The sequence below is a fragment of the Crocuta crocuta genome, unplaced genomic scaffold, assembly GCF_008692635.1.
Source record: "Crocuta crocuta isolate KB4526 unplaced genomic scaffold, BGI_CrCroc_1.0 scaffold31, whole genome shotgun sequence".
Classification (NCBI taxonomy): Eukaryota; Metazoa; Chordata; class Mammalia; order Carnivora; family Hyaenidae; genus Crocuta; species Crocuta crocuta.
In genome coordinates, this window is record NW_027528362.1 from 14,743,128 (window position 1) to 14,765,395 (window position 22,268).

Here is a 22,268-nt window from a genome sequence, read left to right on the forward strand (position 1 = left end):
CACGGGCACCCCGGCCCCGCCGCGCTGTCCTCGTCCTCGGCGTTCGCTCCCGGGACACCCGCCGGGGAAGGGGCGCAGGGACACAGCGACAGGTCCCGCCAGGAGAACTCCATCTCCCGGCGTGCACCGGGCCGCCCAGGGGCCTACGATCCCCCAGGCCCCGCCCCTCCCTAGCGTGCTCTGCGACGCCCCGGGGCCCACAGGACCCGACCTCCCGCGCTTCCTCCTCAGTCCTACGTGCACAGCGCCACCCGACGACAATGTGACTCGCAGGCGTCGCTCCCGCCTCAGACCCAGCACTGCGCCGCCCGGGGGCCGACGGGACGCAGGCCGCCCCGTCCTACAAATCCCGACGTGCACTGCGCCGCCCGGGGGCCGACGGGACCCAGGCCCGCCCCGTCCTACAAATCCCGACATGCACTGCGCCGCCGGGACAGACGGGACCTAGGCTCCGCCCTTCTCGGGGGAAGCGTCCAGGTCTGAGCAGCGTCCGCCGCGGCGGCGATCCTGAGAGGGCGACGGACAGCCAAGGCCCTCCCCGGGCTCGACCGCAGCCCTGTCCCGGTCACCGCCCTGGGGGCGGGCCTGCCTCCTGGAGAGGGATGCGGGTGAGGCGCGTCTCTGTCCGCTCCCTGGCTTGCAGCGCCGGAGAGCCGGGCCCAAGGCGCACCGCTGTCGGGCCGTGTCCAGGTGAGCGCTGCTCGCGGTTCGCGCGAGAGGCGCCGGGCCTCGGGGCGCCCTCCTAGAGGTCTTCCCTTCCGGGGGTCCCCTTCCCGGGTCTCCTCCTCCTCGGTCTCTGTCCCCGGGGTCTCCCTCCCCGGGACTCCCACCCGGGGATTTCCCTCCCCGGTCTCTTTCCCCTCCCTCCCCGAGGGTATCCCCTTTCCCGGCTTCCTCGCCCGTTTTTCCTGTCTCGGGGCAGGGACTGTCCCCGGGGTCTCCTTTCCTTCCCTACCGGGGCTTCACTCAGACCCGGCCCCTCAGTTCCTGAGCCTCGCTCTCCGTTTCTCCTCCTGCGTGTCTGCGTGGTACGTGGAGGAAGACCGTTTCTAAAGACGGGTCCTGGCAAGCGTCCTGGAGGGCTGTGAGCGGGACGTGGTGGGGCGTATGGCGTGTTGTACCAGCGTGACTTAAAGCTTACGGGTAAAACTGGGGAGGCTGCTAAAGTAAACAGATAAACACCCGTGTCCGTTCATGGGTTCCCCAAGCAGAGTCTATACAGTTCTTACTGGGGTAGCTGCTCTAGTTGCTGGGAGGCACAGGTCCTGCCACCGCTGTGCCTCCCCGCCAGCCCTCGCCTCCTGGGAGCGGGAGGTGAGACCCACTGAGGGCTGGATTTCAGAGGCCAGCTCATCTTCCCAGCCACATAACCTGGGAGGTGCCAGTGCGGATCAGCTGACTCCTCCCCAGTGGTGTGAGGGTGCCAGCCAGTGCTCCCCTACACCAGTCCCCTTTTAGCCCTGGCCTGCGTTCCTGGTTCTAGAGAAAGAGCAAGTGCAGGTAGCTGACCTCTGACCTTCTTCACAGGCTCAGCCTTGGGGTTCTTTTTGGATCTTGCTTGATAGCACCTGAGTGAACATAAATAGGGGTTGAACACCCTTTGGGAAAGTGGTTAGGCTCCGATCACATGTTGTTAGATCATATAATTATTTAGGTATAAGATAGTTCTTCCTTTCCTTTTTAGACATTTTTCTGATCATTCTTTGGATCAGAGTCTCTTCCTGGTTTTTTCTCTTAATACCAGGTTTTAAAAACATAGTACATCAGTGGTTGGATTACTTAACAGAATACATGGTTTTTGTAGTTCAGTTAACATTAGTACTTTAAAGCTTCTAATATCCATAAGAATTTTCCTTCTGTCTCTTTTCTCTCTCCCTTTCGTAACTCATTCTCTCTTTTTCTAATTAGATATGAATCTGGAAGTTGTATTTATAAGATTATAAGTGCTTTATCTTTTAGGAATTATGCTTTTATCATTTAATTTGTTCACATTTAAAATATGGTTTTTGAAATCCACATCGAGATAACACCAGCATTCTTCACAGAGCTAGGACAAACAAGCCTAAAATTTGTATGGAACCTGAAAAGACCCCAAATAGCCAAAGTGATCTTGAAAAAGAAAACCAAAGCTAGGGGCATCACAATCTAGAACTTCAAGCTATATCACAAAGCTGTAATCATCAAGACAGTATGGTACCGGCACAAAAACAGACACTTAGATCAATGGAACAGAATGGAGAACCCAGAAATGGACCCACAAACATATGGCCAACTAGTCTTTGACAAAGCAGGAAAGAATATCCAATGGAAGAAAGACAGTCTCTTCAGCAAATGGTGCTGGGAACACTGGACAGCGACATGCAGACGAGTGAATCTGGACTGCTTTCTTACACCTTATACAAAAATAAACTCAAAATGGATGAAAGACCTAAACATAAGACAGGAAGCCATCAAAATCCTTGAGGAGGAAGCAGGCAAAAACGCTTTGACCTGGGCCACAACAGCTTCTTATTTGACATGTCTCCAGAGGCAAGGGATACGAAAGCAAAAATGAACTATTGGGACCTCATCAAAATAGAGAGCTTCTGTACAAGTGAAGGAAACCATCAGCAAAACTAAAAGGCAACTGATGGAGTGAGAGAAGATATTTGCAAACGACATAGTAGATAAAGGGTTAGTATCCAAAATCCATAAGGAACTCACCAAACTCCACACCTAAAAAACAAATAACCCAGTGAAGAAATGGGCAAAAGACACAAACAGACATTTCTCCAAAGAAGACATCCAGATGGCCAGCTGACACATGAAAAAATGCTCAACATCAGGGAAATACAAATCAGAACCACAATAAGATACCACCTCACTCCAGTCAGAATGGCTGATATTAACAACTCAGGAAACAACAGATGTTCACGAGGATGTGGAGAAATAGGAACCGTCTTGCACTGCTGGTGGGAATGCAAACTGGTGCAGCCACTCTGAAAAACAGTACGGAGGTGTCTCAAAACATTAAAAATAGTATCCTACAACCCAGCAATTGCACTACTAGGTATTTATCCAGGGGATACAGGTGCGCTGTTTTGAAGGGGCACGTGCTCCCCAGTGTTTATAGCAACGCTATCAATAATAGCCAAAGTATGGAAAGAGTCCAAATGTCCATCAACAGATGAATGGATAAAGAAGGGTTACACACACACACACACACACACACACACACACACACACACACACACGGAGTATTGCTTGGCAGTCAAAAAGAATGAAATCTTGCCATTTGCAACAACGTGGATGGAGCCGGAGGGTATTATGCTAAGTGAAATGAGTCAGTCAGAGAAAGACACATACCCTATGTCTTGACTCATATGAGGACTTTAGGATGCAAAAAAGATGACCGTAAGGGAAGGAAAGCAAAAATAATATAAAAACAGGGAGGGCGACAAAACCTAAGAGATTCTTAAATACAGAAAGCAGAGGGTTGCGGGAGGGGTTGTGGGAGGGGGGATGGGCCATATGGGTGAGGAACACCTGAAATCATTGTTGCACTATATACTAGCTTGGGTGTGAATTAAAAAATAAATAAGTTATTAGAAAATAAAGTAAAAGATGGTGTTTAAGTTAAATACTCCACAAGTTAGATCGAAGTAGGTTATTTCCATTGGGGAGTTTGCTTCCTAAGACCTTTCCACGAGCACCTCTTTTGTTTCCTGTTCATTTACCGGGTTGTACTGAATCTGGAAGCGCTGCTGGTATCACAAAGAAATCCTAACTTTACACCGTTTCCTGTAACTCCCCCTCATATTTTTCTTTTTCAGAACAAGCTCAGTAACCAGTATTGGACTCCTTACCCTTGTTCCTGCCACACCCACACTGCTTGCTCTGTGCTTGCACTGCTTGCTCGCCCACACACAGCCCCAGGCACTGCATTTGGTACCAGGTCAGCACTGCATGCGGAGGGCCTGGTGCGTGGGGGCGGGGATCCTCCCAAAGGGCTGAGTTGGAGCCTGGCTGGTCGGGCCGCTGCCCCACAGACGGCGGCTGCTGTCCTAGTGGCGTGAGGAAACTTGATTCTTTCTCAGCAGTTTGATCCAGAAAATTGGAGACAGTGGGTCTGGAAGGTCCAGAGGAAGAGAGGGGATGGGGGCTCCGTGGCTGCATGTGAGGAGAAGGCTGGGAGGCAGAGCCAGGAGGTTTTCGAATTGTGGCCCCTGGTGGAAAACTCCCCCTCCCCACTGTGTCCCCAGGGACTTCAGTGACCCCAGGGCTCTCGGGTTCTGTGGGTCCTAATAACAGGGTGTAAGGAGACGGTCCCTTTGCATACCCTGTGGTCCTCATAGTGCTCAGAGGTAGAGGCCCGTGGGAGAAAGCTTTACGTGGGTGACTGTGCTCTGAGAAAGGCCAGTCAGACTGCGTTATCGTGCTTTACTCTTGAGTTTTTTATCCAATATATGACCTGTGACATTTCTGAATTACTGAACTTTTTTTTAATAGAATAAGAGTAATGTGAATTCTGTATAATATGACGAGGAGTTAAAATATTGAAAGTTTTTTGGGGCTCCTGGGTGGCTTAGTCAGTTAGGCATTTGATTTTGGCCCAGGTCATGATCTCACCACTCTGTGCTGAAGCTCAGAGCCTGGAGCCTGCTTCCAATTCTGTGCCTCCCTCTCTCTCTGCCTCTCTCCCACTCACGTGCTTTCTCTTTCTCTCAAAAATAATTAAATGTTAAAAAAAATTTTTTTGTAAGTATTGGAAGTTTTTTCAATGGGCTTAATGGTGAACCCATTTGCCTTTTTGTTCTAAATTACTTAAGACATTTATTAAGTATTTTTCTTCTTGAGTAATCTCATCAATTTTAAGGTAAATTTTGGGAATCCTGTTCTGCTTTTCTCAAAGTAAGCAAAACCTGTTAGAAATTTGGCAAAGCAGGGTGCCTTGGTGGCTCAGCTGGTTCAGCCTCCCGGCTCTTGATTTTGGCTCAGGTCGTAATGTCATGGTTGTGAGACTGAGCCCTCATGTTGGGCTCTGCACTGGGCATGAAACCTGCTTAAGATTCTCTCTCTCCCTCTGCCCTCCCTGTTCACGTTCTCTCCAAAAAAGAAAAAAAAGAAACTTGGCAAAGCTGTGGAGATATATTTTATTTTTTTGTTTAAATGTTCATTGTTGTGGGTCTGAGGGGCAGAGAGAGAAGGAGACAGAGGACCTGAAGTGGGCTCTGGGCTGTCGGCACGGAGCCTGATGTGGGACTTAAGTTCACGACTGGAAGATCATGACCTGAGCTGGTCAGATGCTCAACTGAGCCTCCCAGGCGCCCCCATGACATGTTATAATTCATGCTGAAATACGTGTAAACAGAAACTTTGGGGATGGTTGTATTCCAAGTACTGGTTCTGTTGTGGCTCTAATGAAAAGTAACATTGGGTTTTACTGTAGCAGAGACATCTTGAAAATCTTTGGCTCTAGTTTAGGGCATTTCCTAGTTTAAAATAGAAGAAACGTCAGTTTAGTGGGAAATAGTAAGCATTTGTGTTGAATTTTTAAAACTTTATTTTGAGATGATTATAGATTTGTATACAGTTATAAGAAATAATACAGAGAAATTCTATAGATCCTTCACCCAGATTGCCCCAGTGGTAGCTCCTGATAAAAAATAGAGTCTAAGCAGAAGATTGCATTGATTCGAACCATGCATCTTACTCAGATGGCACGTTTTACACGCACTCGTGTGTGTGTTCAGATCTGCCATTCTGTCACTTGTTGATTCCTGTGGCCACTAACACTGTCAAGACACACGCCATTTCCATCCCACTCTTTGCCCTCCATCTCTGCGGTTTGTCATTGAACACTGCTGTATAAGTGGAATTGTAGGGTGTGTGTGATAGGCTCTCCTCGCAGTCTTGAGGTCCACCCAGGTTGTATGAGTGAATCAAAGTATAGACATTCTAAGAATTTGTTGTAAAAATACAATAAATCCAAAGTGTCTTTTTTATAATTAAAAACAATAATAACAAAATAACACTAGAGCTAAAAATGTTTATTCACTCAAGAAAAAGTAGGCCACAATTTAGTAGTTCATAGGATTTGGTAGCCAAGTTTGAAGGTAAGATGAAATGAATTTATGAAAAAGTGATTCATATTTTCAGAGTCTATAAATAATTTCAGTGTCACATCTACATGTCCATGATTTAAGTTTATTTTATTGGAAATATTAGTATGACCACAGTTAAAATTCTCAGGAATTTCTCATAAAAATTAATAGTTCCTCATGTGTCAACGGGTGGAATTATGACTATTTGATTTCAGGAATTTGTTTAAGGAAAGAACCGGATATGAATGAAGGGGTGTTTGTTGTTCACACACAGACTGTGTGGTGGGTTATTTGTCTGAAGTTTGAAACTCACAAAGAATCATTTTTTGAGATCTTTTAGGGAAAATGGGAAACGTTAACAAAGCATCAGAAATTTGTCTTGGGTCTGAAAATACTAAAAAAGCATGTACGTCTCAACATTTAATTCTTTCTCTTCCCTGAAACAATACAAGTTCAGCAGGAAATGAGTCATTAAAATAACAGGTTAGCTATCTTGCTAGGTATTGCTATGATTAAGTAATCATTTGTTTATTTTTAAGGTGGTAACATTTACTTAAAGTTGTATTAAAGCTGTAACAAATGGGCACTTGGGTGGGGCGGCCATTGGACTCTTGATTTCCACTTAGGTCATGATCTTGAGATATGTGGTATCAAGCCCCTGCCTCTGCACTGACAGCATAGAGCCTGCTTGGGATTGTTTCCTTCCGTCTGTCTCTGCCCCTTCTGCCTCCCCTACTCCATGTGCATGTTCTGCGCTCTCTAAATAAACGTTAAAAAAAAATTGTAAAGTTGGGTAATTTAGACAGCACATTCTCGTTTATCCTAACAACGTAGGGGGAAAAGTGAACTATTGTAGCTAAGTGAATTCTCTGTGACATTACAAACCGATGTATCGAAAAATGTATTGATATTGAACAGTTTCCTGACTTTATAACCAGAATATTGAGGTAGAATGTAGTTTTTTCTTGGTGACTTTTGATGGGCAGGTTTCCCTGCTGTCTGCCAGTAGTGGTATTTTTGGCGTCTACGGAAGGGCGTAGTTCAGCCCTCACCAGACTCCCTGGGCTGCTGGTCTTTGCGGGGTTCTTGTGCTAATTTTTCAGAAGCTCTGTTTTGTCTCCACTTCCTCCTGGCTGTCATTTTTGGTTTGGTCAGAATTTTCTGTCTCAGTATGTCACACTCTTCTTTTTTCTACGTTGGGTCTGCTTTGCCTGGGAAACCAGAATAAACTTGTTAGAATAGGGATTACTAGTAATACTGAGGTATAGATACTTGTTTTAGTAAACAAGTCCCCTGGGAGGGGAAATACTGGTACCTTTGACATGGTAATCCATGGGATGCTCCTATTAATTTTTAGTTTATATTAATATTTTGTTTTCTTTAATATTATTAACATTAATTTATTTTTGAGAGAGAGAGAGAAGAAGAGAGAGAGCACATGTGCACTCATGCGAACAAGTGGAGGAAGGGCAGAAGGAGGGGGAGGCACAGAATCCAAAGCAGGCTCCAACCTCTGAGCTGTCAGCACAGAGCCCAACGCGAGGCTTGAACCCACGAACCATGAAATCATGACCTGAGCCAAAGTCGGATGGATACTCAACTGACTGAGCCCCCCAGGCGCTCCTAATATTTTGTTTTCTTTAAACTCTAAGTCTTGTGTAAATGGGAGGTTTTTTCTTTTTTTTAACGTTTATTTTGGAGAAAGAGCACACAGGAGAGCACATGAGAGGGGGTGGAAAGAATCCCAGACAGGCTCAGCACTGTCAGCGCAGAGCCCAGCTTAGGAGCTCGAACCCACGGACCGTGAGATCATGACCTGAGCTGAAATCAGTCAGATGCTTAACTAACTGAGCCATGGTATGTGGGGTTTTTTTTTGTAATTTTTTTACTTATTTTTGAGAGAGAGATAGAGACAGCATGAGGAGGGGAGGGTCAGAGAGAGAGGGAGACACAGAATCTGAAACAGGCTCCAGGCTCTTAGCTAGCTGTCAGCACAGAGCCCTACGCAGGGCTCGAACCCACTAACTGTGAGATCAGGACCTGAGCCGAAGTCTGATGCTTAGCCAACTGAGCCACCCAGGCACCCTTGTTTTTTTCTTTTTTCATAACTGCTTGTGCCCAGTGATCTAGTTGCCAGGCTCACTGGTTGCTTTTTAGGGTGTGTCTTTCTTGCCTGTCTTGTGTTTATTAGCTCTTCCATCTTTGCTATGTGTTTCCCTACCTTTGGGGTCATTCCTTTGTGGTGATCTTGCTAACACAGCTTGTACCTGTTCCTTGATCACTCTCTCATCTGGAAGACACAGCCCTGCCCTCTGAGTGTCATCTGGATACCACAGCCGCAGCACCCCTGCTGCCTGCACCGAAGCCTTCACCCCGTCACGGTCAGGGTCCTGTCTGTGCTTCACTTGCAAGGATAGTTGTACAGGTGTTTGGGTTCTTCCTACAGAGAGGAAGAGAGAGAGGCTGAATTTGGACGATTAAAAATGTTTGAACATTTAATAAACCCTAGTGATCCAGACATTGTTGCGTTTTGTGATTTTCTTCTTCTGTGTTTGACATCTTATTAGCATTAAACTGTGACTTTGGAAATTTGGCAGAATTCCAAACGATTTTGGAAAGAAAACAGTACAGTAGAGTAAGCTAGTAGCAGCTCAGACGGTTTTACTCAGAAATGATGTGGAGTGTGTTTCTTCCAGGTGGTTCACTGATCTGTGATAGGGGAGTTGATAGTATTTTCTGGCCTTTAATACATGGACCCTCTGTTTCTTTCTTTAATTTTTTTTTTTAATTTTTTTTTTTTTTAAAGTGAGAGCTTGAGCAGGGGAGAGGACCAGAGAGAGAATCGTAAGCAGGCTCCACGCTCAGCATGGAGCCCATCGCAGGGCTCAATCCCTTGACTCTGGGATCATGACCTGAGCCGAATTCAAGAGTTGGATGCATAACCGACTGAGCCACCCAGACGCCCCTAATACATGGATTCCTTAAGTAGATTGGTTTTTGTCTTTGGCGCACAGTAGATTTAACGTATACATGAAGCAAAGTTTTCTTTTTAAAAAAATGTCTTTATTTATTTACTTTTTTTTTAAATGTTTTATTTCTAGGAGAGAGAGAGAGAGAGAGAGACAGACAGCGTGGGGNCTTTTTTTTTAAATGTTTTATTTCTAGGAGAGAGAGAGAGAGAGAGAGAGAGACGGCGTGAGTGGGGGAGGGTCAGAGAGAGAGGGAGTCACAGACCGAAGCAGGCTCCAGGCTCTGAGCTGGCAGTCAGCACAGAGCCCGATGCAGGGCTCAAACCCACGAACCGTGAGATCATGACCCAGGCGAAAGTTGGACGCTTAACCAACTAAGCCACCCAGGCGCCCCAAAAAATGTCTTTAAATTCGATGTAACCTTTGGTCTCTTTACCAGGCCTTATACTTTAACATTTAGTATTTGATTTAAATCCAGGTGTAAGAAATGGTTCAGGTATTAATGTTTATCTAGGAAAAATAACATCTTCGAAAAAGTGGTATTTTCTGAATGTAATTATTTAATACTTTAACTCTGATTTCAATGGTAGTGAATCATTGTTCAACTCTGTGTGCCAATCTTTTTTTCAGCTGAAAATGTGTGTCTAAAATGCAAGCTCAGCTGAGCAGACACCTTAGGACAGCCTTGCCCTGTCCTCTAAAATTGGATCATGAAGGTATTGGAAAAAAATTACTTCTGGATGTTGCTTCCACTTCTTCGCTTGATAGCAGATGCTGCGGAACATGAAGAGGTGGCAAAACATGCCATCAAATTACACCGAGGCAGAGGCGCAGCCATCACTCAGAGGAAGCAGTGGGTCCTCGATGGTTGCAGGAAGCTCTCCGGGCTTCTTCGCCAAAAGACTGTGGTTCTTAACAAACTGAAAAGTGCCATCAGAGCGGTAGAAAAAGACGTTAGCCTGTCAGATGAAGAGAAACTGTTTCAGGTGCACACATTTGAAATTTTCCAAAAAGAGCTGAATGAAAGTGAAAATTCAGTGTTCCAGGCCATCTACGGACTGCAGAGAGCCCTGCAGGGAGATTACAGAGATGTAGTGAACATGAAGGAGAGCAGCAGGCAGCGCCTGGAGGCCCTGCGAGAGGCTGCAATAAAGGTCAGTCCCGCCCCACTCTGTGCCCAGGAGCAGGTCAAGTAGAGGTCAAGGGAGAAGGTGGCTGGTGCTGAGTCCTCAGGTATAGTCCGTCAGGTACCTGTTCTCATCAGCGCACACCAGATTTCCCTTCCTCATCTGAGCGCAGTTACTAGTCATCACTTTTGCTACTACATTTCATTCACATCAACTTCTTAGAAAAGCTAATGCTTTCCTAAGACAGCATTAGCTGTGTTGTGGAAATCACAGGGTAATTATAATAGTTACTCAAGTTATCCCAGTAAACTGATGTATATGAATCAGTTTATCAGTATCATATACATATGATGTATATGTATGTGGTAAGTATACCTGTAACTGCAACCAACATTTTGAGTTTCTGACAAGAATTCCTTTTAGTGTTGGGGCGCCTGGGTGGCTTAGTCGGTTAAGCGTCCGACTTTCACTTAGGTCATGATCTCGCGGTTCGTGGGTTCGAGCCCCGCATCGGGCTCTGTGCTGACTGCCAGCTCAGAGCCTGGAGCCTGTTTCAGTCTGTGACTCCCTCTCTCTCTGACCCTCCCCTGCTCACGCTGTCTCTCCCTCTATCTCCTAGAAATAAATAAAATATATATATATATAAAAAAAAAAAAAGAATTCCTTTTAGTGTGAAGGTTGGCTGTCTTTAATGTCCATCTACTGAAAACAAAAATACTAAAATTAGTCTTAAATATATACTTTTGAAATGAGGATTTTGATGAAATATGCTTTTAAAATGAGATGAAACTATTACTGTATCAGATGTGATATTATTTATATGCTTATTTTTTTTTAATGTTCATTTTTGAGAGAGAGACCGAGCATGAGTGGTGGAGGGGCAGGGAGAGAGAGGGAGACACAGAATCCAAAGCAGGCTCCAGGCTCTGAGCTGTCAGCACAGAGCCCAACACAGGGCCCCAACTCACAAACTGTGAGATTATGACCTGAGCTGAAATTGGACGCTTAATAGACTGAGCCACAGTTTTTATATGTTTTTTTAAGCCATCCTTTATACCATTTATTACGTGCCAGGCACTTTACACACTACTCTTCCTAGGCTTATGGTGGGGTATGTCCCACCGGTCACAAGTCGAAAATATAGCAAGTCAGAAATGCATTTAATGCATCTAACTACCCACCATCACAGCTTAGCATGGTTCACTTTAAACTTGCTCAGAACACTTAATGTTAGCCTACAGTTGGGCAAAATTATCTAACAAGAAACTTATTTTATAGTAAAGTGCTGAATATCTCATGTAATGTTATTACACATACAATACATGTAAGGTATTGAATTCTATACTGAAAGTGAAAACAGCGTGCTTGTCATTGTATCCACGGTTTACCATGTGATCACCCATCGGGAGCCATGGCTCTGTGCCATGATCCCACTGCCTGTGATTAGCCCAGAAAAAGATCAAATCAAAATTCTAAGTGTGGTTTGTACTAAATGTGTATCTCTTGCACACCATCGTGAAGTCAAAAAGTCTTAAGTTGGGGACCATCTGTATATAAAATATTTCATCTTCATGGAAAACTTGTAGCATTGTCACACAGCTTAAAAGTAAAGAAAACACAGACGTTAACTTTTTTTTTTTCAACCAAAGTATGGTATATTTGGTAGAAACAATGTAATGGGGTAAAGTCAGGGTTTTGGCCACTCTGATTCATCAGTATTCCTATCACATGTGTGTGATTGTATGTTGGAAACAGACCTGGATGCTCTCATCTGAAGAGATGTTACTGCCTTAGCAGATCTTTTGGACAGTTGAGACATTAAAATTCTTTGGTTTTATTATTTTTTAAATTTTTATTAAGGTTTTATTTATTTCGAGAGAGAGAGAGAAAGTATGAAAGTGGAGGGACAGAGAGAGGGAGAGAGAGAATCCTAAGCAGGCTCCATGCTGTGAGCATGGAGCCCAGTTTGGGGCTAAAACTCATAAACCACGTGACCTAAGCTGAAACTGAGAGTTGCACACTTAACCAACTGACCACCCGAGGTTCCCCTAAACTCCTTGGTTTAAAATTTTTTAAAAATGTTTATTTATTTTTGAGGGGGAGAGAGAGAGAAAAAAATGAGAATGAGAACTAGCGGGGAAGGAGCAGAGAAAGAGACAGAGAATCCAAAGCAGGCTTCAGGCTGAGCTGTCAACACAGAGCCTGACATGGGACTCAAACTCATGAACCGTGAGATTGTGACCTGAGCCAAAGTTGGCCACTTAACCGGCTGAGCCACCCAGGTGTCCCTAAACTCCTTGGTTTTAAAGAAGGGCACGTAGTGGTATTGATTTGAAGTAGTTTTACTGTAAAATAGAGAACTAACATCCGTCGAGTGATGTTGATCCAAATATATGCTTTCTACATACGGTTTTGGCCTCACGTCTCAGACAGTCCAGGTGCTGGGAGTTCGCAGCTGTGAGCAAGGGGTGGGATGGTGTTGCCTAGAGAGCAGCCCGCCGGACAGCCACACTTCTCCTCGGGGCCTCCTTGCTGCTGCTCTGTTCTGGCTGTGCCCCAGGCCTTTGAAGTTTGAGCATATACTTTAATAGTGAGGATGTCGATTTCATCGACAGCTTGAATTTAAATATGACGGTAGAAAACACAATAGTATTGTTGACACCATCCATTAGTTTTCCAAGTAAAGCTGGCAGATTCTTTTGGAACAATTTCCCCTTTGTAACTTGGAATTTGTGTGTATTCTGCTTAGAAATTTTTAGCTCAATAATCAAGTGTCACACGTGTTCATTTAGAGTACATCTGGACCTCCACACGTAGTAGGCATGATATCTGGAATATAATCCGTTCAGGGAAGATTTTGTATGAATAGATGACCTTTAGAGTTTATCGACAGTAGTAGATTATATTTGATGATGTGTGCGTGCAGATAGCGTTCCCTAAACATTTTGCTCAGCTCCGTCATGTTTGGTACAGGACACGTGACCTTCCCTCACTGGCTGGAGCAGCGGGACACGTTTGTAAACCTGTGTGCCCGCGAGAGCACGTGGGCCGGCACGGTCGGGCCGGGCACCTGAGTGGAAGTCCTGGCATGGCCTGTGTCTTAATAAACCACACACCTCATTTCTCACCAATAAACAGGAAGAGACAGAATACGTGGAACTTCTGGCAGCGGAAAAACACCAGGCTGAAGCCCTGAGAAATACGCACCGGAACAAAAGCTTGTCCGTGCTTGACGAGATCCTGGAAGATGTAAGAAAGGCAGCCGATCGTCTAGAGGAGGAAATAGAAGAACATGCTTTCGATGACAATAAATCCGTAAGTAGCATTCCAGAACGATTTCCCTTTGCTTGGGCTGCTTACTGAGAGAAAAGTGGTTAAATTTGTTGGGCCTCTGTTTTTAGTGTGAACCGAAGATGGAGATAAAACCAAACTCTCTCGTATCCCAGAGAACTTGGTTGGGTTCCGCGCAAGAGCTCTAGACGTCCGTCGTTTTGCCTCACGTTTCTGTCAGCGCCCCCCCCCGGGGGCTCATGTCTGTGCCCCACGTCTGTGTTGCGGTGGATTGGGACTCTGGTCTCAGGAGAGCTTGCCCCGGGACACTCAGGTTTCGGTGCTGATCTGCCCAGGGAGCCACACAACCCTTAGAGGAATTGTATCCGAGGCAGGCTCTCAGACTGCTCACTGCTGTGACTTGTTTAGATTCTCAGGGAAAAATGAGATTGATGTCAGAAACCGATCGTGGCCCTGAGAAGGGTCAGAAAAAATGCGATAATTCGAGCAGATGCGAACCCAGTCTGGGCCACATGAGCACCGAGTAAGGCTGTTCTGAGTGGGCCCGCGGCGGCAGGGGAGAACGCAGGAGTGTCCTTTTGAAGGAATGTACCCTTTCTTCGCTGCTCACCAAGCGCTTCAGAGTCAGGGTGTCAGGCTTTGGCCGCCACACGCTCTTCCAGCTCAGCTCTGCCGCCATCAGCGCAGGGTCACTGCAGGCCTCACAGGCGAGGGTTCGGCCCAGGACCGCCCCCACCACCTCAGACACCGATGATGGGTTCCAGTGTTTCACCTTGGAGGGTCCCATGACCCTCTCCTCAGGCTCGCAGAACCCAGAAAGACTGTTTGCCAGGTGACCAGGTCATTGTGAAGGATACAGTCAGAAACAGCCAAGCAGAAGTGGCGAAGGCGTGCGGAGGGAGCTCCCGTGTCCTCTCTGGGCCCGCTGCCCTCCCAGCTGCACACGCCCGTGTGTCTGCGGCCCGGAAGCTCTCTGCACCCCATGCTCTAAGGGTTTCACGGGAGCCACATCGTGTGGGCTTGCCATTAACTTCCCCTCCGGCCCCTCCCTGCCCGGAGGTCACGTGCTTGCTTTCTCTGGTGGCCAGCCCCATCCTATGGTCATCTAGTGGCTTCCTAAAAGTCACCTCCCTGGCAAGAGCTTAGGAGAGGCTGCAAAGGGTTCGTAGGTATTCCCATCGCCCTTACACTTAGGAAGCCCACACTGGCTGTGGGAGCTGCGGGCCAGGAAGGGGGTGAAGACCAGATGTGTGTTTCTTGTTACAAATTATACCCTAAATCATTCAAGTAGGTGTCTGGACGTAGTAGAAATCCTGAACGCTTCCATCCTCAACTCACTGTTTTAACTGAAGAAGCTTTCCCAATTTAAGCTAATGAATATTTTTGGACTTGCCATCATGCTTGATGGAGTACTAGAAATACTCCTATCACTCTTCTGTACAGAATTTATGCTCTAAAAACTGAACTTGAAAACATTTCATGGGTTTTAATAACATATATTGGTTATTTTTACAGGTGAAAGGGGTCAATTTTGAGGCAGTTCTCAGAGTGGAGGAGGAGGAGGGCAATTCCAAGCAAAACCTCACAAAGCGGGAAGTCGAGGACGATTTGGGCCTCAGCATGCTGATCGACTCCCAGAACAACCGGTATATCCTCACCAAACCCAGAGACGCGACCATTCCAAGGGCAGACCACCACTTCCTGAAGGTAGTCCGTCGTCTTGCACCCCTCTGAAAATCCCCACTCCCTCCTTGCCATTTCCGGGTGTTAACGTGAAGTAAGTTTGAGCTTAATTTTCTGAGCCTCATATTAGGGTGCACGACCTTCCTCTCAACAGAGAGATTCTACTAGAACTTCCTGTATTTTCTGTGACTTGAAACGTTTTCTCTTAATTTTTAATTTTTCCCTGAAAGAATAAGGCACTTTAATATTTAGAATGAAAATTAATTTTGCTTTTGAGAATTTGGAAGCCTCTTTGAAGTCCGGAGTCACTACAGTGGGCTCAGGCTTTGTCACTAAAATGGGACATCTGATGAGGAGGAGAAGCTTTGGTCAGGGGATCGTCTGTGTAGACGTGGGCACAGGATGAGATCTGGCTTCTCCAGAGGTGACTGGCATTCCGGACCAAGTTGGCTGCACGTCTGCGCCCTCTGAGGAGGCAAGTCTAGTAAAAAGATGTGAAGTTACGTAAAGATTTGCAGTCGACAGTGTTCTGGTTGGAGATCCCCGCTTGGGTTTGGACAGAGCGGGTGACAGCTGTGGGAGTGGCCGCTGCGGCCCGCTCGGAAGGCCAGGGGGCCTGGGCGTGCACCGCCGGCGCACCGGCAGCGCTGCTGAAGCCAGAACGCGTGCTGCTCTCGTGCGGGGGCGGCGCAGGCTGAGAGCACGGACGCTCGGCGGCCGGTTACCGTGCCAGTGCGCCCAGGGCAGGGACAGCAGCCGAGGGGTCGCCTTCCTTTCTTAGGATCAAAATGGACACTGGGAGGGGCATTGTCTGCAGAACGTCTGCTTTCTTCAGTAACCAGCCCTTTTCTTGCCAACTGCTACCTTAAGTTTTTGTGATTCTTACTGGTTTATTCTCCATCAGGACATTGTTACCATAGGAACGCTGTCTTTGCCTTGCGGCTGGCTCTGCACGGCTGTTGGGTTGCCCACAATGTTTGGTTATATCGTTTGTGGCGTCCTTCTGGGGCCTTCAGGACTAAACAGTATTAAGGTAAGAGTAAAATTGAACTGTTTTAGTATCTGTTTAACAGGATGTTAAAGAAACACTCACGGATATTGAAAAGTTTTGAACTTGAATTAATAAAGATAGCATTTCCTTATAAACCATATTAAAGAAGATGTTCTTTAAAGTTTCATAAGAAATTCCTAAATCATAAGAAAGTCATTTTGTTTGTTAACGAATGAATGACTTAACTAGAGAAAAAAATCCCGTTTGTCTTTTTTTTTTTTTTAATTTAAAAAGTTTTTTTAATACTTTTTTTTTTGAGAGAGAGAGTGTGTGAGCAGGGGAGGGGTAGGGAGAGGGGGAGACACAGAATCAGAAGCAGGCCCCAGGCTCTGAACTGTCAGCACAGTTTTAAAAATTCTATTTCCGGTAATATGATGGATTATATTATTCAGACACTGAAAGCAACTAAAAATGCTGGATTAAATGTATAATATACAAATTTTTAAAACATTGAAAAGCTGGTAAAGTAGTGGGGGATTTCCAAGCCTAAATGTAGGATGTGAAAACCCCAGGAGATAGTGAGTGCTGAGACGGTTTGCCGAACAGATGGAAGTGACCCTCATCCTGTATCGATGGCACTTGGTGGCAATAAGGAACAGTTCCAAAGCTTCTGTGGGCTCCAGAACGCGTCGTGTAACTATGCACAATTCAGACGAAATGGAGAGAGATTGGCGAGAATGGGTGTCTGTCCAGCACAGAAGCAGTGGTGCAGGCGCTGGGGAGCCTGCACAGGCTCCTGGCACTTCCTAGTTCGGTAGAACAGAAGCACACAGACGGGGGCAGGTGTGCGCACTCTGCTCAAAGTCTCACCCCCTGCCAACGGGCTCACCTTGCACCAGGAAAACATCATCGTCCCTTGCTAATCTCAACAGCAGCTTCAACGCAGGGGCTCCCGGCTGAGAGCCCTGGACCTTAGTGAACAGGGGACCACTGACCGACCCGGGGGATGCTCTCGTGGGCTGGGCTCAACCTGGCCGGGTGGCCTCTGGGACAAACTGTTTTAATTCAATTTTCTAAATAGGTAATCTCCATATGATTGAGAACAAAACGGTGTAAGTACAATTTTAAGTTGTAGGTGGACAATCTGTCCTGTGCTGTCCCATCCCTCCCTTTCCACAGTGTTAACAATAGCAGATACAAACTTATTTTCCTTTTTTCTTCAGAGCAAAGGTTGCTTATAAGCCAAGAATTAAGGCTGAATAATAATAAAGGAGGCTACTAACATTACAGTTCCTAATGGATACGCTATATCTTGGTAAATAATGTAATTACGGTAACGAGGTGAAGACCCAAGAGCATATGAGCCAAAATGGGAGGTGGTAAGTGGAGGAAGTGTGACTGTTCCGGAGTACTTCTCTTTTCCTAGGACGAAGTTAACAGGCTTCTACTGAAAAGTACAGGTTTAAGTATGTTACTTGGAAGTCATCAGTTACAGCCTCATTTTAAAAATGGAAGAAAAATAAAAGCAGGAGGTACGGAAGCCAGGAGGCAAAGGAGAAAAAGAAATCTAATCTGTTATCACAGTGAATATAAGTGGAATGAACTTGCCTATTGAAAGATACAGGTTGGCAGATGATGTCAGGAAAAAAATATACAATAAGCAAAGTTCAAGGAGAATAAAATGAGTAAGGGAGGAGGGAGATCCCAGTAAACAGAGGGCCGGGTGTGCCCTGTCGGGGGCTGGCAGGGTGCACGCGCGTCCCTGCACAGCAGGGTGGGGCCTGCACACGTGGAGACCTGCCTGCTCTCCTTTCAGACGCTCAGTCTGTGGTTCAGTGGAAACCATATGTGTAAATAATACAGGGAGTGCCGAGTGTAACTGGAGAGACCGCATTCTCTGGTATAACGCAAGAGCATAAAAAGGTAAGTAGCAAGTAAAGGGTCAGTACAAACATGGAACACACGAACACTGTATATCAAAACCTGTGGGGATGTGGCCACATTCAGTTCCCAGGACAAAAGTCTGTACACATAATCACGTGCAGGCCCGCCCCGGCAGACCCAACGGAAAGTGGGACATCTTGATGAAAACGTCCATCTCTGGTTCAGTGCCCTCCCCATCCTCCAGAGGAAGTGAAGGAAGGCAGTAATGAGAGCAGAGGCAGTTACTGAACCTGAAAATGGGGGAATTCGTGAGCTGGTTCTTAGGAAAAAAGATGAAAATAGTCCTTCAGCTAATTAAGAGAAAGGAAAAAAAAGAAACCATATATCTGGAAGTTCAAGTTACCTCAGGCATAGAGGACATTCAGAGAAGTAGTTTTAAAAATACTGTGGGTTTTTTTTTGGTTTTGTTTTGTTTTGTTAAGGATATTCCCACTAAGTATGTTAGTACAAGATTGTTCCTTGAAGTACACTTCGTTTGTTAAATACATTAACTTGTGTGGCTTTAAATTTTTGTTTCCAGTCTGTTGTGCAGGTGGAGACCTTAGGAGAGGTTGGCGTGTTCTTTACTCTGTTTCTTGTGGGCCTGGAGTTCTCTCCAGAGAGGCTGAGAAAGGTAAGAGCCTCACCAAGCTATGTTATCGCCCCAACTTAACATCACACGGTTTTTGTTTGTTCATGATTTGACTTTCAAATTAAGTGTTTTATTGTTTTTTTTACATTCTTTTTGTTTTGTTTTTTATATTTCTGAGAGAGAGAGAGAGCGCGAGCGTGAGCAGGGGAGGGTCAGAGAGAGAGGGAGGTACAGAATCTGAAACAGGCTCCAGGCTCCGAGCTGGCACTCAGCACAGAGTCTGACGTGGGGCTCGAACCCATGAACCGTGAGATCATGACCTGAGCCAAAGTCAGATGCTCAACCGACTGAGCCACCCAGGCACCCCTCAAATTAAGTGTTTTAGAACAGAATATGCTTTTTACTTTTGGAATGTAAATTCTAAAAGATAAAAAATACTAGCAAATAGAAATTCAGTGAATAAGTAAAATTAGCTTTCCTGTGGCTAATTCCAGAAAAGGTCTGAGAAGTGATATGTTTGAAATTTAACATGTGGGGTCCCTCCATAAAGGTCCAAAACCACTAGAGGCTGAACCATCTTAGGGATCGAATGTTCAGTTTGTTACCCTAGAAAAAAATTTCTAATTCTAATTCCTAAATAAATGGCAAGATTTGATTTTTTTGTTCTATCACTGTAAATTGAAAGTATCTGAAAGACTTAATAACAGGACCACGTGTATGAACAAATGTGAAACTAAGGAAAGCAATAGTCGCCTTCTAAATTTGTTGGCTTTTAGAATTATTACTGTGAATACTGAAGTATTCCAGAAATGAAAATAGTTGGAGTAAGTCGGAAGCGAGTTAATTAAAAGCTCTTGTGTTTTTAGAAAGATACCTCACAGAAGAGCAAGGTAGTCAGTTACAGAGCGGGCAGGAGGGAGGGGGCAGAAGAGCAGCGCAGGTGACAGCAGACACCAGCCTAGCTGGTGGACCCCAGGCTAGGCCAGTCGGTGGTTCTCGAGTCACTGTGAGGGCTGGTCGGTTAGAAAGGCGGCTTTGCAGGGCGACTGATGGGCCTTCACCTGATGGAGCTGCCCCTGGGTCTCTGTCCAAAGGAAAGAATGAAGTGCGTGTTTTTTCAAAACTTAACCCACAAAGGTATTCAGCTTCTCATTGTAGCATTTTTCTGAAAGCTGAGGAGCAGCCTGGGTGTCTGATGGTCACACTGTCACAGCTACTTGACAAGCATTGTGTAGCTGGGAAGGATGCTACAAGATGGTGAGACAGCGAAGAAAAATATGTTGAAACGCTGGCCTTCATTCACCCTGTTACTCTTTGACCTCTCTCTTTGTTCTCTTTTTTCTTTTGAAAGCTCCATTTGTCCATCTCCCGATTACCATCACTTCCTTTAAATACTTCTCCAGATGCGCCTCCTCATGAAGCGTTCTGAGTCACTTTAGTGTTTTCTCCAGGTACTTTTGTGTCTTTTTACATGCTTCTGGCCTAACCTCTGTATGTTAAGTTCTGAACCCAGAGTTTCAAGGACGCCGCTCTCTCCTGTGAGCTGTGCTCAGGGGCGTGCTGGGCACGGCACCGTGGCCGGGACCTGCGGCTGTGGGGGAGCCAGGAGCCTGTGGACGGGAAGGTCGTCCTCTGCCGCCGTCCCTGCTTCTTGGTCAGCGCAGGCTCCCCCGGGTTTTCACGTGTTGAGTTGAGGGAGGCTGACAGTAGACAGCGGCAGTTACTTGTGGCTTGGGGCAGAGAGGGGCAGAGCTCGGCTTCTGCATCGACTGGCCTTGGGGTGTCAGCAGAGTGTCCCACACCGTGGATGTCGGTCTCCTCATCTACATAGTCGGATTTGCTCTGACTTATCGTAATTTATATTTTTCACCACTGTACCGGTCACGTTTCAGTGAGAACTTCATCCAGCATCACGTGAAGAACGTTTTCACCGTATGAAACTACACGCTGTTCCCGGTGTGGCGCTGGCTTCTGGGGCTTCGGGTTTTATGCTGATGGGTGCCTGGCGATGCAGCCTTAGGAGGGCCTGGCAAGGAGGGTGTGTGCGCGTGTCAGGGAGGAAGCGTGCTGTGGTCTGAGAAGCGGAAGGAAGCTTCCCGGGGACCCGGCATCTATTTAGTGACTTTGGGGTGAGCTGTGGCCCCCCTGGCACGAATCCTCGCTCGTCAGCTCCCTGTGACCGGCTTGCAGGAGGATGGCAGCCTGGTCCTTTTCAGGCCCCTGAGCTCAGATTGCAGAAGGGTTAACCATGCCTGATAAGCTACACTAGCAAGTGACATATTTGTGTTTCTCCAGCATGAATAGCAGGCAGAGTGTTAGCGCAGTTGAAGCGGCTGGTGAGATCGTGGGCTCCCCAAGCGCCCCTCGTTCGGAAAATCATTCAGTGGGGTTTTGAAATAATAATTGCTGGAAGGCCCTCTTAGAGCCTCTGGGAAACCCCCGAAAGTCTGAGTGGAAACTTCGGAACGCTGAGGTCTAGGAACTACTTAATTGTCGGCACTGAGGACAGCCGCAGTCGTTCCTCTGATAGCGCGTCCTGCTGGGTGGGTGCCTGCGCCCCTGCCTGGCGGTGCCCTGGCTCCCCTTGTGCTCAGCTCTCACGTGCTGGCTCTTCGTCTCTGTCTCCCTGCCTGGGGGCTGCGTTTTCTCCCCTTTTTCTCCTTTTCTCTTTTTAATATTTGCTTTTTTGTTTTGAGAGAGAGAGCTCAAGCGAGGGGGGGGGGCAGAGGGGGAGGGACAAAGGGAGAGGGTGAGGGAGCGTCCCAAGCAGGCTCCGTGCTGTCAGCGAGGAGCCTGAAGCTCAACTGACTGAGCCACCCAGGCGCCCTCTCCTCCCCTTTTCTCCTTATTTGTTCCCACAGTAACCTTGTTCCAGACACTGGTGGCTACTGAGTATGAGGCATCGTGCACAGCCACGTGGCCCTCCCGTGTGGGGCTTCGGTTCTGGGATTTCAGAGGGATGTATTGGGTTGTGGACAGAAGTCCTGGGTCAAGAGATGAGAAAAATGGAGCCCGAGACGGTGTGTGGCTGTGGTGCAGAAGCACGGAGACCAGGCCGCTGTGAATTCTGACGTGGGGAGTTGCCTGGGACCCTGCTGAACCCCAGGGTCTGGTAATGTGTGGCCTGAGGGCCTGTGTTTCTGGTAGCACCGGGTGGCCCAGATGCCCCACGTGGGGCAAGAATCTATGGGCACTGCCCACATTTCCCACTGTTATTTGCTCCACACTGTGCTCCTTGGGCTAATAGATCCCAGCCCTCCTGACCAAGGTTTGGTAGCGACCTCAGAAATCGTTAGTCTGGCCTTTCAGAGTCTACGGATGTAGAAGGCAGAGTAGAGAGACGGGTGCTGAGACCCAAGGTGCTCAGCCGGCAGTGGGCTCCGTCCTGAGCTCCAGAGTCCCTTGTGGGCAGAGATACCCTGACTGATGCTGCTTGTAGGAGTGGCTACCCTGAAACCTGGAACCCTTAAAACCCAGCCTGCCGGCCTCCCCAGCAGTTGTGCCGGGTCTGTAGGTGCGCCCCGGCCTCCCTGCTGCTCTTGGCTGTGACACGGGAAGGGGGGAGCCGTTGGAAGGCCATTAACCACAGCAGCCATCGCCACTCCTAGG

At 46.9% G+C, this 22,268-nt stretch overlaps 1 protein-coding gene across 3 annotated transcripts in view; it reads left to right on the top strand.

Moving 5' to 3' along the window:
- The first annotated feature begins 453 nt into the window (after nt 1-453).
- The window catches only part of SLC9D1 (solute carrier family 9 member D1), a 50,165-nt gene continuing 28,350 nt past the window's right edge, over nt 454-22,268 (top strand). For 2 of the 3 annotated variants that reach the window (XM_077753941.1, XM_077753943.1), the window contains exons 1-7: nt 454-690; nt 3,813-3,934; nt 9,683-10,206; nt 13,318-13,494; nt 14,986-15,177; nt 16,058-16,186; nt 18,609-18,701. In XM_077753941.1, the coding sequence (XP_077610067.1) occupies nt 9,763-10,206; nt 13,318-13,494; nt 14,986-15,177; nt 16,058-16,186; nt 18,609-18,701 (1,035 nt within the window). In that variant the 5' untranslated portion in view covers nt 454-690; nt 3,813-3,934; nt 9,683-9,762. The remainder of the gene's footprint in view (nt 691-3,812; nt 3,935-9,682; nt 10,207-13,317; nt 13,495-14,985; nt 15,178-16,057; nt 16,187-18,608; nt 18,702-22,268) is intronic. The other variant, XM_077753942.1, reaches the window with a different exon arrangement.